Source organism: Podarcis cretensis (assembly GCF_951804945.1).
Source record: "Podarcis cretensis genome assembly, chromosome: 13".
NCBI lineage: Eukaryota > Metazoa > Chordata > Lepidosauria > Squamata > Lacertidae > Podarcis > Podarcis cretensis.
In genome coordinates this window covers 29,382,746-29,402,892 of record NC_137182.1, presented here as the reverse complement: position 1 = coordinate 29,402,892, position 20,147 = coordinate 29,382,746, and the positions used below count along the sequence as shown (strand labels likewise).

General features: G+C 44.7%; 1 protein-coding gene across 4 annotated transcripts in view; it reads right to left on the bottom strand.

Annotated features, from left to right (window-relative positions):
• The window catches only part of KANSL1 (KAT8 regulatory NSL complex subunit 1), a 132,241-nt gene that overhangs the window by 25,881 nt on the left and 86,213 nt on the right, over positions 1 to 20,147 (bottom strand). For all 4 annotated transcript variants that reach the window (XM_079948672.1, XM_079948674.1, XM_079948675.1 and 1 more), the window contains exons 3-4: positions 5,611 to 5,752; positions 1,507 to 1,611 (exon numbers count right to left, since the gene is read on the bottom strand). In XM_079948672.1, the coding sequence (XP_079804798.1) occupies positions 1,507 to 1,611; positions 5,611 to 5,752 (247 nt within the window). The remainder of the gene's footprint in view (positions 1 to 1,506; positions 1,612 to 5,610; positions 5,753 to 20,147) is intronic.

Below are 20,147 nucleotides of genomic sequence, written 5' to 3'. Positions count from 1 at the left end.
GCTAGCTAGGGATGATGGGAGTTGTGGTCCAAAAACAGCTGGAGACCCAAGTTTGGGAAACCCTGAACTAGATGGAGAATAGAGAGGGGTGCTTGGTTATCTGAGCAGAAACTGGCCTACCACTGTATGAAGGTAATATTCGCTGCTCTGCCCACTTTTGTCTCTAGCATCACACGCCAGTGGCATGTGCCGCCGCCCCCCGCCCCCCGTTGTTCGGAAGGGAATGTGGCCCCTGGACTGACAAAGGTTCTTGATCCTTGCTTAAGGAAATGTGCCTACCCCTTGGAAAAGCTGGTTTCAATCTAACAGTGGGCAACGAAAGAAAAACGGAGACGGAACTTCCACAAAACATCAATGAAATTCTTAGGGAAGGTCTACCATCTGCACTACTACAGAGTCTGAAGAAGGGGTGGGCCAACCTGTGGTTGGACTCCAGCCCCCATGGGCCCCAGCCAGCATGGCCCAATGACAGGGATCATGGAAGTTGTAGTTTAGCAACGTCTGGAAGGCCACAACCCTGGTTTTAAGAGGAGGGGAAAAATCATATCAGAAACTGAGAGTCTATTAGTGAACCCTGGAGATTTCTAGATTTTCCAATGTGCTTTGGGTTTGTTAGCTTTTGAACTTCCCTTCAAAACCTTCCCTGGAATTTCTTTTGCCTATGCCTTCAAAATTATCAGAAATATGTACTGGTCTTTCCCACGTTTTGCAAGCAGTGAACGTATTCTGCATATGGAAATAGCTTCTGTGCACAGATCTGTGGATAGGGAGAAGGCACTGAACAAGGAGCAGCTGACAGGGCAAAGTCATCCGGGAACATGCATGGAACCCAGAGGCTTCATGCTTCTCCCCATGTTGGAAGTATGTGCTACTCTGGGCTCAGCAAACTTGTACAGTGGTACCTCGGGTTAAGAACTTAATTCGTTCCGGAGGTCTGTTCTTAACCTGAAACTGTTCTTAACCTGAAGCACCACTTTAGCTAATGGGGACTCCTGCTGCCGCTGCACGATTTCTGTTCTCATCCTGAAGCAAAGTTATTAACCTGAGGTACTATTTCTGGGTTAGCGGAGTCTGTAACCTGAAGAGTATGTAACCCAAGGTACTACTGTACCTGCAAAGTTTTGGCTGCTCCTGCAGTTCTCTATATAGATACACAAAGTATGCAAATTGGGATTTTCCTGAATGCTGGGTCAAAAACAACAGAAGGGAGAGATCCAACAAGCAGGAGATAGACAGACAGACAGACAGACAGACAGACAGACAGACTGACAGACAGACACACACACACACACACACACACACACACACACACACACTATAGTCGAAGCCTGCCTACTTCTGTTTCTCTGCATGCAGGATAGTTTTTCCCCCTGCACAGCGTACAAAGGATCTGTTAAAAGCAAAGAGAATGACTGACGTAGACAGAGCAATATAATGCTAGCAGAGGAACAGGGGATTGGAAGGAGCAAGAGCCCGACCAGCTCTTATAGCACCCTCAGCACTTACCAGTCTGTCAATCCCGGGCTCCGGCTTGACGTCAGCACTAAGAGTGTGGGATGAGTCACCTAATAAAGGGTCAGAGGGAGGCGCCTCACCAAGGAGTATCAGGCCCTGAAAGAGACAGGGAAGAGCAATTCAGTGGCATCTTTCTCAGGCGGCTTCTCCTTCACACAACTCCCAAGAAATTTCTTCTTTCCCCTTTCACTTTATCTGCAAAGCTTCTCAAGAGACATCAGTTCCTCCACTTTCTCCTACCAGTCAACAGTCCCTTTTCCATTCTTGCACCAATTTGCGCCTAAATGATGGAGAGCTTAAGGGATGAGAGTGAGGGAAGGAAAGCATCAAGGTGTGGTTTTTGTTTTGTTTAAGTTAGCTTAATGCTCCCAGAACAAGATTCTCCTTTTCATTCTCCTTTATTGTTCCGACACATGCTCTTTGTGATGTGTACAACAGCTGATGAAAAGGCAGCTTATGTAACACAGCCTTTGCTTTCCGTAGTTTATTCAAAGTCAGCAGATTTGTCTCTCCAATAAGAAACCTTGACTTTCCTTTTTGGGACAGAGAACTTCACGGACAGGAGCAAAGTGAGTTCAGTTGGAATCGGCATCCACACATCTTTTAAATCTGGATCTTCCATAGGACTTAAGCCTACATAGAGCTAAGATAGCGTCCAAGGTGTATTCTGCTACAGGAAGGTTCCCTTGAAGCTTCTGCAGGAGCCTGCCCCCTTTGTTTATGTGTACAGAGGGTGGTCCAGGGTCCTGCCAAACTCTAGCCTAGAAAGAGGTATTTCCCCAAATGAGGCTCTGTGCCAGCACAGAACCCATAGGCATGTGAGTCTATAGGAGAGCTTGCCTGCACCCAGAAGCTTGGGGCGCGCTGAGCTCAGCACGCCCCAAGCTTCGCGCAGCACTCCGCTAGCCGTGGGAGAGCCATGCGAAGTTGCATGGCTCTCCCACGGCTAGCGGATAGCAGCCTGTTCTGGGGGCTGGGGTCGGGGGAAGCTTGGGCTTCCCCCGCCCCAGCCCCGCACCTGGGGGGGGGGAATAATTTTTTTTCTTTATTTCCCCCCAAAAAAACTAGGTGCGTCCTATGGGGCGAAAAATACGGTACTTGTTTTATAGGGACCTTTCATTTCAGGTTAAGAATCTTAGCCAGCATTCGAGAACAACACACACACACACACACACACACACACACACACACACACACACACACCGAGGCAATGCCTTTTATTTGGGTCATATGTCTACAAATAAAATAGGCAAGCTCTTCAGTTACACAGATCTATTCTCTTCCAACAAAAACAATGGGCATTATCATTTCTGGAGCACTTGCTGCATGCAACGTTATCTACAGCTCATATTCCACTAATCCTGCAACCCTAAAACGCAAGCCTCATTAGGGTTTGCCACTTTCAGGGCTGGTCAGGCTTTGCAAGCTTAATTAATGGGCCCTCATCTCTGAGACATCTCTGGGACACGGGTGGTGCTGTGGGTTAAACCACAGAGCCTAGGACTTGCCAATCAGAAGGTGGGCAGTTCGAATCCCCGCGACGGGGTGAGCTCCCGTTGCTCGGTCCCTGCCTCTGCCCACCAAGCAGTTTGAAAGCACGTCAAAGTGCAAGTAGATAAATAAGCAGCACTCCGGCAGGAACGTAAATGGCGTTTCCATGCACTGCTCTGGTTCGCCAGAAGTGGCTTAGTCATGCTGGCCACATGACCTGGAAGCTGTACGCCAGCTCCCTCAGCCAATAAAGCGAGATGAGCGCCGCAACCCCCGAGTTGGCCATGACTGGACCTAATGGTCAGGGGTCCCTTTACCTTTTTATCTCTGAGACAGCCCATGTAAACCTTGTCACTGTCACCCCACTACCCATTTGCTTGGCTTCCACCCCACCTGGACTCAATCTACACATCCACGTACAGTGGTACCTCTGGTTGCGAACAGGATCTGTTCCGGAGTCCCGTTCGCAACATGAGCATAATGCAACCCACGTCTGTGCATACGCGTGATGTCATTTTGTGCGTCTGCACATGCGGCGAAACCCGGAACTAACCCTTTCCGGTTCTTCTGGGTCGCCGCAGGAGGCAACCTGAAAAAACGTATCATGAAGCAAATGCAACATGAGGTATGACTGTAGAGGGAAAGCTCAAGCCAACTGGAGCATGCTGCTCCTTCTCTACATTCCTGGCACACCTGGAGAAAGCAAGTGAATCACAGAATTGCAAAGCTGGAAGAGCCCCTGAGGATCAACTTGTCCAACTCCTGCAATGCAGGAATATGCTGCTATCCCATACAGGGATCGAACCTGCAACCTTGGTGTTATCAGCACCATGCTCCAACTGAGCTGATGCTGGGCATAACATGAACATGCAGTGACAGCAAGGAGCAGCAGCAGCAGCCACTGGGACAGGAAGATACATGAGTTGCCAGTGGCACCTTGCATAGGTGTGTGTCGTGGTGGCAGGTGCCCCATGATCCCGACGCCTAAAATAGGCCCTGCCTATTTTACTACAGTGGAACTGCAGCTGGGATGGCACTCGCACCCCAGGCTCAAATAACTATGTGCAATTCACGTGCACCTGCTCAGGCACCATTGCCAATAAGAACAAACTCTGCAGGTGTTTCTTCTTTGTGGTAAGGCATTTGGGTGAAGGGGTTTTCACCCCCATGGGTACAAATATGCTTGACCCACACGAGCAACCACAGCACACAAAATGGCGAGCAAATCGCAGGAGGTATTTATAGCTAATAATGTTTTTTTAATCTTGTATATTTTAAATTTGGTACTGTATACTTAATTTTTTTAAAAAAAAAATTGAGTCACTCCGAGACCATTTTTTGTAGTGACAAAATAAAATACAAAAAAAATGTAAAGATATAGAATGTCCACAGCCTTGCTACTTTGGCACAGGTGACCATTTTGGAACAAGCATTATTTAGCAAATGTTCAAATGCAGAAGCAGCCTAGAATTCTCATCTAGCAGAGTGCATTTCCAACACTGCTCCTCCTGTTCAGGGCTCGGGTTTATGTCTGCCCTGGGACCATTTACACAAGACTCACATGCACCACCACCCACAGAGTATTTCACCAAAGTAATGCTTCCTGCCTTTGCTCTCTGCACGGTTCCCAGTTCTTTTGCCAATCTGATGAAGCCATAAAAGCTGGAACTGGACTGTTGCCAGTTTTCGGTCCATGTTTGCTCTTGCATAGTCCTCTCTGTTGTGCAGAATGCAGCTATCACAAGCACAGCTGTAGCTCAAATCCCAAGCCTCTCAGATGAACAGGACCAGGGTGGATATTTTCCAAGGCACAGATGGAAAAGGATGCTTTGCCGTTATGGATGTGGTTGGGTCCCTATGTGCCAATCTTATTTTATTTTTTTGCATCACACAGAGGCCATGAGGAACCAGAAATATTGGCTAAACCGGTACAATATTATAGGATGGGCAGTTGCAAAGAGAGATCCGGGATACAGGGATGCATCAGTCCAAGCTAGGGATGCTTGAGAAATTCAGTCTTCTGATACAAATACTGATAGGGCTATGCGTGAATCAACTCTTTCAAGCCCAGTACCATCTATTTCTGCATCCCCAACTCGTATTTTCAAAATGTTGATAGAACGCTTTCCCACTCTGAGGACTAAATCATGCTTTTGGATTTGATGTGAAATAATTAAAAGATTTCAGGCCACATCAGCTGGCCCCGAATGACTTGAGCTGTTTTGCATTGATATACTTGGGATACCGTGAACTAGTCTACAGTTTCTTAATGTAAACCAGTACAGCCTTCAATATTATGTGCTTTATAAATGTGGAACATGCTAAAAATGTGGTTACCCAAGAGGAATATAAAGCACTAGTGGCTTTTCTTTTTTTTAAAGGTCACGTAAGCAACTTTGACATACATCCGCCAGCTTCTGCTGATGCCTTTAATCAGCATTCATACACCACGCCAGATTAAGTCATACAATCATGACCCTATATCAAAGGTATTATTTTGCCTTTTAAACGTGTAATGCGAAAGGGAAACACTTGAGGAGATATTTTTTCAGGAGCAGGGACTGAATACCTGCAGGTGAAGACGTATCCTTTTACTTCCCTTACCTTATTGGCTCGAATCTGCTTGTAAATATCCGTTTGCTGCCGGATTCGGTACTCTAGATCCGAGACGTGCGCTTGAAGCCAGTTCCAGCGGCTGACAATGGCTGCTCTGTCTGCTGCCCACCGCCATTCTGACCTTCGCCTTCTGGAAAAAATAGGGAAAGAAGCATTCTGTGTCAAGGAGTGGACGGACACACGTTGCCCCAGTTTGTGAGTCTCCCATTCTTGCCACTTTGCCTTATTTGTACCTCGGCTTTAGAAAAGGGGGACGGGGACAGGACTCAACCACCACGAATCATTATGGTCCCCCACACACACATCTGGAGGGCCCCAGGTTGGCTGCCCTAAATGATGGCTGCATTCCATCTCTGATTCCAATTGGTCAGATCGCCCAGATCCACAGCAAAATACCCTACAACTCTAAAGCATCTACACCAGACACTTGTCCAAATTGCTTTTACAAATTTATAGACTTCACAGCCTCTCTAGCCTGCTTATTCCATGGATGAGCTCTTTTAAAACATTAGGAGCCTACCCTGCTCCCTATACATATTCCTACGTAATGTCAATCTGCTGTTATAGTTTCGCCCCCAAACCCCAACAGAAACATTTGCCCTTGAGCCCTTTTCAGCCTTCTCGAACTTCTGCGCCAGGTTTCCTCAACATGATGCCCCCTCCAGTTGTTTTGCAATACAACTCCCACCATGCCTGGTCATAAGCCATACTAAGTAGGGCTGATTTGGAGTTCAACATGATCTGGAGCAGACTTCCTCAAACCTGGCCCTCCAGACTTTTTGGCCTACAACTACCATGATCCCTAGCTAGCAGGGCCAGTAGTCAGGGATGATGGGAACTGTAGTCTCAAGACATCTGGAGGGTCAAGTTTGAGGAAGCCTGATCTGGAGGGTATTAAGTAGGGGAAGGCTGTTCTACACTTTAAATCACCCCTGTAGCTCTCTTCCATAAATGGAATGGAAATTTCTAGAATGGAAGTACAGGCGGGGGGGGGGGGAGAGAGAGAAATGCCTTAAGAGCACCAAATACAGGGGAGACTTTTACTCTTAGGAAATGTGTTAGTTAAAAACAGCATGTGTGAAAGGCATCACAATGACAACAGGACAGAGTTGAAACTGGGGAAGGGGCACTTTTTGCAAGCATTTCTGCCCCCTGAAAAAAAAGTGCACATACACTTTTGGCAAACTGGGGTGCTCCAGAACAGGAAGGAAAAAAAATGACCATAGTATTTCTCCCCGACCCCCATTCAGTGCAGGGCAATGATTTCTGTATCCAGTGACATAATCACAATGGCATACCTGATTGGCTACATAGTGTCTTAACACTGGCTATGCAATCTGTGATTGGCTAGAACCACAGAGCTAGCAAGAAGAAATGTAATTTTAAAAAATCACACTTTTGCTGAAAAGGGCAGCAAACACACACAAATAAGCACTTAGGGAGTTTTCAGGGAACATTTTGTGGGTGGGTGTGAAAAAGTCCCCATTTTACGCCAAAAACGTTGGGAGAACATTTGGCGCAGCACTAATTGATTAGTCATGTGAAGCTAGGTCCCTATTTCAAAGCAGAAGGACAGCTTATTGTCCTACACCTAATACAGAAGAACAGGGTGGGTGAAGTGGCAAAATACAAAATGGGGTCAAAGTATTTGTCCGAAACCAAGCAGCAGTGACACTACACTAACGCAGGGGTCAGCAACCTTTTTCAGCCATGGGCCGGTCCACAGTCGCTCAGATCATGTGGTGGGTCAGACTATATTTTGGAAAAAAATAATGAATGAATTCCTATGCCCCACAAATAACCCAGAGTTGCATTTAATATAATAGGACACATTCTACTCATATAAAAACACGCTGATTCCCAGACTGTCTGCGGGCCGGATTGAGAAGGTGAATGGGCCACACCCGGCCCCTGGGCCTTAGGTTGCCTACCCCTGCACGAACGCACCTAAGCCACATACTGGAAAGAGACATTCACTATGCAGAAGAAAGTTGTGAATGTGTACACTACAAGAACAACTCCCAACACCCTTTCCTTCAATGACTCAGCAAAGGTGGATCTTCCCCGCTTAAAATGAGAGGCATACTACCCATGCCCAATCAAATCAGTCAAAGGCTGCTTGATTTTTGCTTGAGGGCTGCCTAACCAAAGGTTTCCTGAAGGGGATAAATGCCATCCTAACATGAAAACATATGGAAATAAATATTATACAACACAAACACTCGTATATACACTTCTGGCCCTTGACTTTACAATACAACATTACCAGCAGCAGAGACATTCATACTCCTACATTTATAAACAACTATTTTAGAAGTGGGGTGTGTGTGTGTGTGTGTGTGTGTGTGTCTTTTAAGCACCTCATCAAGTATGGCTGCCATCTACCTGAAAGAAAGACCTGCGTAGTGTGAGTGAGCCTGTTAAGGTTGTCTTCTGCATTTCTCCAAGGTGTTTTCTTTTTATCCCTCCTCTTTTCGTTTCTCTTATTGTCTTTGTGAGATCTGTCCTGAGAGAAATGCGGGGGACAATCCAACAGGCTCTCTCACACCACACCAGATTTACACAGTTCCTTAGGTTTCTCAGAGATGCCTTGCTCTGGGGTACCATCATCATTGTGGCAGAGTTTAGCTACATCTTGGAGAAGAGGCCAGTCTTGGTAGTTGGTGATGTGGCTTTTCCGAAACATTTTAAATGGGTGCATTCCATCTGCATTGAGAAAGTTTCCATTTGCACTGGAAAACTTTCTGGTGGCCAAGAGCAGGGGTCACCAACATGGCACCGCACCCAGAGGCTTTCTCTGGTGCCAACAGGGAGCACCCCACCTCTCAAAATTAGGCTTGAAAGAAGCATTCTAATATGGGGTGTTGACTAGGTTAGAATTTCTTATCGACTACTATGAAAAATAGTCTCAAGGGAATTTACAGTTGTGGTGTATACATAGCAGCAGCACTTTGTGTGGGAGGGGGTAAAACCCTGCTTTGGAGAAGGACCTAATTCATAATGTTTAGTTTCATTTGTATTTCATAAACGAAGCTAAACACTTTTAAACTGCCCTGCTTGAAATTGGCATCCATTCATTGCTACTGGTGAACTTATGAAACGGATGTTTTTCCATGGAAAAATGAAGTACTAGATTTTTTTCTGTGGATGTTTTCCCACCTCACATCAGTGTTTGCCACATTTGTAGAACTCTTCAGAGAAAGGTTAGGCAGGATAGCAGAGTCATTTATTATTATTATACAAATTGGAGAAATGTGAAATGCAAATTTAGTGTTGTACAGTTCCATGCCATCCCACTTTAAATCTTGTTGTGATTTCATCGTTTTATCAATATTTTGTACTGCACTTTTTGTCCTTTATGTTCGCAGATAGCAATCAGACAGATAAAAGCATCCAAGAAGGGCAGGTGTGGACAAGTGATGTGCAGATATTGCCCATCAAGAAGCAGGATTCTTGGGGGATGGGGACAGGCAGAAGAGATAAAGTAGCTTTTCAAAACCCTAACTAAAATCAGGTGTTTTTTAATGACAAATTATGAAGAAGCAGCTCTTACCAGCTTCAACCAACATACATTAAGTCAAACAAAGTATTGCTATTTCTGCCAAATAAGTTCCTCCATCATTTCCTCTACACTGTTCTTTCCTCACCTCTAGGAGAGTGTGGTGGCTATTCTAAGTTCATCCCTTCTCTCTTTCTAAGAATACGGAGTTGCTTTTTTACTAAGCCAAACAACTGGCTTTCCTAGGCTGGTACTGTCAGCAGCAAGTCTTGACCCTAGCATGTTCAGGTCAAAGATCTGCTATTCATGGTCCTTTAAAACTGCAGGTGACAGGGATCAAATCCAGGGCCTTTGACATACACAGCACACATTCTACCAGTGCCTCTCCACTGCTGTATGTTCTGCCAAACTAAAAAAAGAAAAGAAAAAGACCATCTTTATTAGAAACAGCATTGGATTCAATTTCTACAATGGCTACAAACACAAAAATTTAAAGTTTCAGCTTGCTAACAATGAGCAGCCGCTTAAAGCAGATGTGGCCAGAGTGAAACAGAAGCAAACCACAACTGAGACTCAAGACAAGAAAGATGCAAATCATAGCAGCCGTGGAGTTCTAAGACTCTGGCAGCTGTCGCAATATCTGGGAATCATTCTTCCACACTGGAATTGCATGAAAAAAGAAAAACCCTGCATGAGGACTCATAATATTTAATCCCAGCTGGATTTCCCCACAGCACCTGAGCAATTTTCTACAGCCCAGTTAGTATCCAAGGCTGAACCTAAGTTGTTGGGTTTGTTTGTTTTTTAAAAAAATCCCCTCTGTCTGTAGAAAACTAGCTCAGAACAGAGGAGTGGATTAGGCCAGAATACCACCCCCTGCCCATGTACAGATTAAAAAACAACTTTGCAAGGACTTTTAAAAACAACAACAGACCAAAGAATGTTCCAAAATGGTGTCCCCCCACCTGCATTCTTAATTAGCACTGGATGGTAACATAGAAACAGAAGGGATAATGCTGACCTGTCTGCCAGTATCGAAGGTGAAACAAACCTGTTCATACAAAAGGCTGATTTTTCAATATTTTTCTCTCCTCACTCCATTACTTGAAAGGTATTTATTTGCAAGTTTTTAATCCTCATTCCTTGTTTTAAGGTCTGAAGCCCTGATATTTCATAGGTCTTGAAAGAAAGGGTACCGCAGCATGTCAATTGCAATTTAATGGCAAGTGGCACTAAATCTATCTCTAACAACAACAACAACAACAGAGTATCTGAAATCCTCCTTAGGTATGTAGCAATCCAAACCTTAAGATCTTATTTGGAGGCCCCTTTTTAGATGAGGTATTTTGGGGAACCACAAACGGCCTTTTGGGTGGTGGCACCACATTTGTGAAATCCTTCTGTAAAGAAGGTCACCTTGATTATTTAATTTCTATACCACTTGATATATTAAAATAGCTCTTAGCAGTGTACAAAAAATAAACAGCCAATTTAAAACAAAATATTACAAAAACAGTTACACATAAAAATGTTACATTAATATGAAGTTATCTATCTATCATCTATATCTATCTATCTATCTATCTATCTATCTATCTATCTATCTATCATCTATCTATCTATCTATCATCTATCTATCTATCTGTATCAGTTCATTTTCCTTCTGACACACCTTCCCTCTCAGCCTCCAGGTTCTCACCCAGGGTTCAAACAAACTCTCAGCTCACCTATAAAACGTTCCTTGAAACTGTGAACACCACCCTGGTCTCTCACTATAGGACCCTAGTCTCTCACTATAGGACTTGCTTTAGATAGGCAGGCCCAAGGTACTTCCTCAGGCTGCCCACAAATGAGTCCCAATCAGCTGCACTCGACATACGCAGCTGATGCAATTCTGATGGCAAGCAAATTGCCTTTTTATTTTCTCAGGCGTCTTTATCAGCAATAGCTTTCATTTATTTTATCACTGTTGTATATTTTTATGTTCCTTTTTTTTTTACTGCATGCATTATATGTTGTGCTGAACTTTTTACTCTAATGAAGATGCCCCGAGAACCCAGTTATACAACAATCTATAAATATCAGAAATAAAAAAGCACACAGCCTTAAAACATGGAAGATAAAATTTCTCATGAAAAATCAGAGCATTGTGGGAAGTGTAGTTTTGTACAAAGTACTGGAAGAAACCACATGCCCCAGTTTCCCCCTTCGCTGAGATTTTATTGAGGATTTACTTGGATTTGTTGTTTGCATGCAGCAGGTACTGAAACAGCATCAAGCTTAGAAATGAATGAAATGTAGGGAAATGGAAGTGCAGAAAAACAGGTGTCTGTCCTCACAAACAGCATCTCTTCCTCCGGAAAAAGCACCTTTTCTTCCAAAACATTCTACAGTTCAACATTAAAAATTGTAAACCAGAACAAACTGTACAACCGTATTTCTACCAGCTGGAGACAGTGAGAGCAGGCAGTCTTAGACCTGAAGTTCTAAAAAAATATTAGGTGGGAAATAAACATCGAATTCTATGCTATGCCACAGAAGTAAATCATGCACTGGTTACAAGAGAATATCTTGCAAACTTTCCCTATCTTCCTTGGCATTTCAGATATAATGTCTTCTAGATTTGGTTGTTAAAATACTAAGAAGATAAATACCTTTCCCTGTTTATTGTGTCTGAATCACAAGCATCACACACACACACCCTTTGGCCTTTGCCAACATTTCTGAATGGAATATTCAACAGTACTTTCCCACTCACCCATTATTTTTCAATAAAATCTAAGACAGTGTTAAGTCAGGCTCCCTAAACATTCTCCCGACTTCTGCCCTGTTCATCATCTCATGACAGTTTAAGTCACCCATCAGTCAAGCCCATCACTCAGACTGCTTCCTTTCAACAGGATACACTAGAAGGTGCCGGTAGCTACCACCTTATTTTTAGCATTGGTAACTTTGAGGACTTCTTTCAGGGTAAACAGATCAAGCTGAAGAACTAAGCATCTTTACTCACCCTTCTTGGTTTTCCTCCTCAGCAACCTGAAAGGGATTGACCAAATTGCACAACTTGTCTGAAAGAAGACAAAGCCCAGTTCTAAAATGCCAGCGGCCTTCCTTTGTAGCCGGCACAGAAACACAGGATACTTACAAGTAAACTAAACAAACTGTGGAGGAGGAGGAAAGAGACCAGTCTCTGTTCTTCTAGCCTAGATTATATATCTACAGAAGCTAAAATATTTTTTATTGTGATTCTATCCAAAGATGACCAGTATTTTGGAAAATGAACCACCAATATCCTACTTTCTAGCATTAATATATCTTATTATCATGTTGGTTTCTTTGGGTCGAGTGTCTGGGTAGGAAAGAAGGAGATATTCTAATGCAATACTCACCATCTGTAGAGACAGAATCTGTAATCCTATACACACTAACCTGGCAGCTTGTTCCACTAAACTCAATGGGACAAGTAAATATGCTTTGGATTAGGTTGAGAGCATAGAAAATGCACTGGGGAGATTCAAAATCGTCTTGTAAAAGAATCCAGCAAGTTTCATGTTATCTGGTTCCCATTTAGATGTTCTCTATGTGTAGTGAAAGACAAGCACACATATACCTCCCCAATTTAATGTTTATTGCACTATCATGTTTCATTTCGTTTTGTTTACTTACTGTCAAATATAATCATGGAAAATAACACTCACAAACGCATGTGTTTATTTTATGTGTGTACATATCTTACACACATATCCGTAAGCAAACAAATGTGTAGGTGGGCTTATAAAAGTTTGACTTTGTTTTCATCTGGAGAAATGATTTCTGCTTTAAAAGTTTGGTGCCTGCTCCTGAATATTTCCATGGAGCAGAATGCAGGGAATCAAATGTGTGTATGCATATCTATTTACCTGCAAACACGTGTGGCACTGTACACACATGCATGGCAAAGCACCAAAAACATTCAGAAGATGTGTTATCAAGCCTTCCCTGTTTCTAAACAGAGGGCTCCATTTGCTTTAGCTGTCTCTATGTAGGGTTCAGATTAAGAAAGATGACATCATGCTCAGGACACAGCCAGATGGCCTGGCAGGATCTGTGTCACTTTAAATGGGGCTCCGTGATCTACATGCGAAGACATGTCATCCCTGCTTGCAATGACTAACACGCCACGTCTTACTACTCAATAGTGCATGCTAAGAGGTGGCCACAGAAACACTACCACGACTGCAATGTCAACCACTTGTTAAAGATCTACTATCCAAACCAAATCCTCCAAAGGGTACACAATCCACTGAGCTGTTTACACGGCAGAAACTGAAGGGAAGAAGACAGTATTCCACTTCTCAGCCCCAAGTTATTTGGAAGGCTCATCCCCATTTAGCAACACTTAACACTTCCTCAGGGTCAAGAAGCTGGCCTCACACTTCTTCCTGGATAGCTCAGTTGGTTAGTGCATGGTGCTGATAACGCCACAGTTGCAGGTTCAATCCCTGTATAGGGCAGCTGCATATTCCTGCATTGCAGGGGGCTGGATGAGATGATCCTCAGAGTCCCTTCCAACTCTACAATTCTATAAAAACAGGCCAGTGATTCTCAAACCAATCTTTAGCTGTGGCTGGCGGTGTGGCCCCTGTACAGATAAAACAGGAGAGTCAGCAATCAAAAGCAATCTGGTCCTTTTTGTCACCTGTTCAAAGAGGCAGGGGCAAGCATGTCTCTTCTCAAACTAATGGGTGGTTCAATTACTTTTTGGGGCAGTTGCCCACTATCATCTCTTCTCTATTATATCTGCCCCTCCCCACTCCCTTGGGTCTCAGTCATCCCATCAACTGGGCCTGCATTTGAGAAAGTATAGAAAATTTAATCTTTGGTCAGGCTAACTTGGAAGCGTCAGTCTTCTAGTTGTGCAAATGGCTTCAAGCAGGCAACGGAAATAAAAAGCTAGTTGCACACTAAAGGATGTGTGTGTATAAGAGAAAAAAGTTATAAACTATAGTAACTTTAATTACAGATATAAAGGGACTAACACTTCTGCAAGTGTTCATCTGAAAACAATCCCCATCCCCCCCCCCAAAAAAAACTTCAGCACAACAAGAGCGATGCCAGAGATGGCAACCTGATTAGCACCCGCATGGCAGACACTCACTGCCAGGCCCTCTGAAGTTTTGAGTTTCAGTATGTGGGTATGCTGCAACTTTCCCCTTGGAGAGACACAGCAAGCAGAACCAACACATCAAGCAGCAAAAGATGTGCCCTGAGCCTGCAAACCTATCGAGAGCCCAGAAGGCTGGAATCCTTCATTACACTTCCCAGGGCAGACCACATTCCAAAGGAGAATGTTATTTCCCCCACCTCCAGCTCCAAACAATAGGGCTTGCTAGCAGCCCACAGATCAGATTTTACATAAACAAAGCCAATCTGTGGCATCTTTTCTCATGGCCAACCTTCCTCCCTTGAATTAGACACAGCAAAGGGAGCTAACGCGGCCAGCACTGCTTAAAAAGAGCTAAGAATGCAGACTGCTACAGGACCACAGAAGGCCAGGAAGGCACAGACAAATGCCAGGGACATTCTCAGCACCAGCACCAGCATCCAGTGACACACACACACACACACACACACACACACACACACACCCCACTGCCACATTTGTGTGCATGCCAAGCCAGCATCACAGGCTGCTTGACTGACAAGGACAACCTCCTGGAAATCTAAACAGATGGCGGTTGTTGCGAAAAGGGAGCTGCGTGCTCATGCGCACACCAGGAAGGTGGGGGGTGACGATTTATGCTTCTCTCCAATGTCGCATCACAGAGAGAGGAGGGAGGGAAGCGGGCTGGGGGGCGGGGAGAGAAATAAACAGATGTATGCTGGGAAGGTCTCAGCCCTTTTATTTATTTACAGAGAAGGGGAAAGCAGAGAAAAGGAATAACCAGGCTGAGGAGGAGGAGACTGGAATGTATGAGCTCAGCCTGGGAGGGTTATAAATACTGCAGCAGCCAAGCAAGCTAAATGGGGCCAACCTGCCCTGCTTCATTTCTTCGAGGGACAGGGCAGCAGGGAATACAGAGTTCCTCTTTTCTCCTCCACCCACGAAACACTGTTAGAATCTTGTGAATCTGAGCTAGAAATCAAAGCATTAAAGACACACAGAAACCCATTTTATTTTATTGCAAAAGTAACAAAAGGCTAAACTGCTACATGACTGGGAGCCGGCAAGCCGGGAGAAAGAAGGCAGAAGCATCAACAGCCAAGAATACCCTGCCTGAGTGAGAATGAAATCAGAAAGGCTGGCACAAATATACACATGCCTTCCCAAATATTGAACGGGAGTAGGACAATGCTGCTAGCGGAATAGCAAAAGGAGAAACAAAGGAAAAAGAAAGCCAGAGAGGCAAGCTCTCAGGATCCACCTAATAGCCAGAACAATAGGCCATAATAAATATTATTATGCAGAGGTGTCTAGACTCTGATCACCAACACTAGTAATAAATAGCAGCTCTTTTGGATGCTAAAATGGGAAGGGAATTTGGAGCCAAGTCAATGTGCACACAAATAGAAAGGAAAGTACAGTGGTACCTCGGGTTACATACGCTTCAGGTTACATACGCCACTAACCCAGAAATATTATCTCAGGTTAAGAACTTTGCTTCAGGATGAGAACAGAAATCACACGGCGGCGGCACGGCGGCAGGAGGCCCCATTAGCTATAGTGGTGCTTCAGGTTAAGAACAGTTTCAGGTTAAGAACAGACCTCCAGAACGAATTAAGTACTTAACCCGAGGTACCACTGTATACACAAATATACATACACAGGGCAAAACCATGTTCCATTCCTGAATGGGGGGAATCCAAATCAAGGAGACATTAATGGAATGCCCAATGTACCCAAACCAAAGATTCAGCATTCTGCAAGATCTGGTGCTAGTCAACGGAAGTTGAATCGCCATACCAAAGCCAGAGAGAAGGGGTTGAAACCAAATCAAGTGCATAGACTTTGGTGTTACTTCTGGGGTTGTTTTTTTTACAGTGAGTTTTTGGGATAGCTTCCCCACGCTCAGCAAACACAATAAATCATAATACCCACTACTTTTACTATGTATTTTAAAATTCCTATTATTAATTTAAAATAGGAATCTTAAGTGATGGTAAAACCAACAATGGTTTGACTTTGGCGTATGATGGACACAACTGTTTTGCAGACACTTTCCAGCAGATAGGAACAGGGTGTTCTGTGAATACTCTGGTGGTCTCTGGACTCTACAGCAGATGAATCAACTGCTCCACATATCTTCCAGGTGCCCCCTTCTTCCAGACTGACACTACTCAGCTCTTCATTTAGGACAGGGGTCTGCAACCTTTAAGACAAAAAGAGCCACTTGGACCCGTTTCCGAAGAAAAAAAAACTGGGAACCGCAAAACTCGTCATTATAAAAATAACTTTTTGTCACTTTTTTATAATTTCTTTGTTTGACCCCTCAGAATTACTCCTCGTAGCAATAAACGTTAAATTAACAAGTTACCTTTTTTGTGTGTGTGTTCTTCACTCCCCTTCAAAACAGTGACCAGCATACATGCCCCTTACAATGTAGCGGGCGGGCAGGCAGGCGGGAAGGTGACGCCGGGACGGTGCATGACTAACGCACGCACCGCCCCCATGCTACGTCACAGCCAGTACAGCGCCCGCCACAGTGGAGTGTGTCAGGGCGCACAATGCGCCTCCTCCCCACACTAGTATCCGCCCCGGAGCCGCGGCAAAGGTGTAAAAGAGCCACATGCGGCTCCGGAGCCGTGGGTTGCAGACACCTGATTTAGGAGGAAATGGGGGGCACTGGAACATTCGGGTAAGTTTCCCATTTCTTGAATTTATCAATAACAACAAATGGATACCAATTGCAAGCACAGTATTAGGCAAGTTTGGCACTGCTCAAGTGTTGTTTTTTAATACAAGTAAACTAAAGGTAAAGGTAAAGGTACCCCTGCCCGTACGGGCCAGTCTTGACAGACTCTGGGGTTGTGCGCCCATCTCACTTAAGAGGCCAGGGGCCAGCGCTGTCCGGAGACACTTCCGGGTCACGTGGCCAGCGTGACATCGCTGTTCTGGCGAGCCAGAGCCGCACACGGAAACGCCGTTTGCCTTCCCGCTGGTAAGCGGTCCCTATTTATCTACTTGCACCCGGAGGTGCTTTCGAACTGCTAGGTTGGCAGGCGCTGGGACCGAGCAGCGGGAGCGCACCCCGCCGCAGGGATTCGAACCGCCGACCTTTCGATCGGCAAGCCCTAGGCGCTGAGGCTTTAACCCACAGTGCCACCTGCGTCCCTATACAAGTAAACTAAGCATGCTATATTAGAATACTCTCTAGGGCATCGTAAACTTTTAGGTTTCATGATGCAAATTACTGTATGCAAATTACCCTGCTTTGCATAATGACAGCCCTTTCATCATTCATTTTCCCATTCAAAAATTCCCAGAAAGTCCACATCACTGGCTAGAACTCACATTAGCAATGTTATAATGGTGAATTGCCATTTCACCACCACCATCACCACACACTGCAACTGGACAGTGTTGTCTTGGATAATTTCATTCTGGCCATCTGGGAAGACAGTAGAGTCCTCAACATCCCACTATGACCAGTCGATGGTATACTCACAGTTCCAACTTGGGACACAATAATGAACAACATGGTTCTGAGCACACTTTCTGAACTAGCGCTTGAGACCAGTGATGGGACTGGGTGAGAGCAGAAAAAGCCAAAACTTAATCCAGACAGGGAGGAAGTACTGGGGGCTTCTCTAACCCTGCACTGGGTGTTTGAGCCAGGTCTGAATGGGGTTGAAACTGTCCCTTAACAAACAGGTACACAGCTTGCAAGAACTTCTGGATCCAGCACTGCTCCTGGTTGCCCAGATGACCCCTTTTTGGCAGCTTCAGGGAGGGTTCCAGCTGAGTTCCTTCCTTAGGAAATTGGGCCTGGCCGTGATCATTCATGCTCTGGTTACATCCAAATAAGATTATTGTAATGTGCTGTACATGGTGTTGTCTTTGAAGACTGTTCAAAAGCTTAAATTGGTTCAACTGCTGTTGGGGGGTGGGGAGAGGAGAGGTATCCCAAATATATCATCTTAGTGTTGTTCCAGCTGCACTAATTGCCAATTTGCTTCCAGACCTGATTCAATGTTCTGCTCTTAACCTTTATGGCCCTAAATGGCCTAGGAACATACAAACCTGCCCAGATATTTCATTCAACAAAGCCCTTAGTTCTTCTTACTAAGTACTAGACTATGTATGTGCATGTGGGTTGGTACAAATGCAGATACAGCTGCAATGTAGGATGGTGGTTTGGTGGTGGTGGTTTTTTTTAAAAAAAAATCTTCACTATGAAAAGCACAGGTACTCTCTGTATGCTGAAACCGGTACAGTGGCGCCTCGCAAGACGAAATTAATTCGTTCCATGAGTTGCTTCGCCTTGCGATTTTTTCGTCTTGCGGAGAGTGGATTCCCCGGGTATTAACGGCTTTAAGAAAAAGGAAGCAAACTCACAAGACGTTTTCGTCTTGCGAAGCAAGCCCATAGGTAAATTCGTCTTGCGAAGCACCTCGAAAAACGGAAAACCCTTTCGTCTAGTGAGTTTTTCGTCTTGCGAGGCACCACTGTATACAAGAACACTTTGTGAATAATTAGATACAGCCAAGCCATAGGTAAAGGCGGGCGGGGGGGGGGGGGCGGTCCACTTGGGTTACACAGGCCCTTCCTGTCATTTTCTATCTAGCCTACAGTGATGAAAGCTGCATTATGTACCAGGAACTACATTATCGAAACATGTTCCTCCAGCTGCTTCTGCAGAGTTAACAAAGGCATTCCAGCCAGTGACAAAGATATTATCTATGAAATCCCCCATTCTTCTTCCTCTGTTTTGAGCCTGGAGTGGAGGGAGGGGAAATTTCCACTTCATCTTCCTTTCCCAAGCCAGAAATGTAAACGATTGGGGGGGGGGAGGGGAGAAAATCCCCTTAAAAGAGCAAATCCAAAAGTCAACTGTAGGAGAATGCCATTATTAGGACCAAGTAAAACAGCACAAGGGACGCGAGTAGCGCTGTGGTCTAAACCACAGAGCCTAGGGCTTGCCAATCAGAAAGTCAGCGGTTCGAATCCCCGTGACGGGGTGAGCTCCCGTTGATGGGTTCCTGCTCCTGCCAACCTAGCAGTTCGAAAGCACGTCAAAGTGCAAGTAGATAAATAGGTACCGCTCCGGTGGGAAGGTAAACGGCGTTTCCGTGCGCTGCTCTGGTTTGCCAGAAGCAGCTTAGTCATGCTGGCCTCATGACCCGGAATCTGTACGCCGGCTCCCTCGGCCAATAAAGCGAGATGAGCGCCACAATCCCAGAGTAGTCCGTTACTGGACCTAACGGTCAGGGGTCCCTTTACCTTTACAACGGCACAAGGGGCAACACTTTCTAGGATCCTGTGACATTATTACAGTCTAAGGACAGGAAGTAAATGACCATGGTTCAACAGCATTTAGTAAGCAACCTTTTTATCTGTTAGCAGCAGCATTCAAACCAGCAGGAGCAGCATTCTGTCAAAGCTGGATGATGGATGTAATTGGTTTGGGATCAACTAATGTGGAATTAAAGACCACCCTGCCTCAATTTTCATCTTGGCTATCTCAGATTATAATTCCCAGTCCTATACAGGTCAACTGAAAAGTAAACTCACTGGGATCATTTCTCTCACAGAGGGTTTTTATTTTGTGTGTCAAGTATGACAGGCCAATACAGTAACCGTTCTGGAAAACAAATGAAAGTAATTGCTTCGTTACTTTAGTGCATTTACTATATACTCACAATCACATATATAAGCCTATCAAATTTGTCTGTGGGCAGCTTTTCCCTGAGCCATACAACCAGGGAAGAGGTAAATGCACCATGTCTGAGTATTTATATCAAATAAAACGTTATCCCTTCCAATTATTTTCAAACTGTATAAAAAGTGGGGAAACACACTTTAGAAGACCAGGAAAAATGAGGCGAT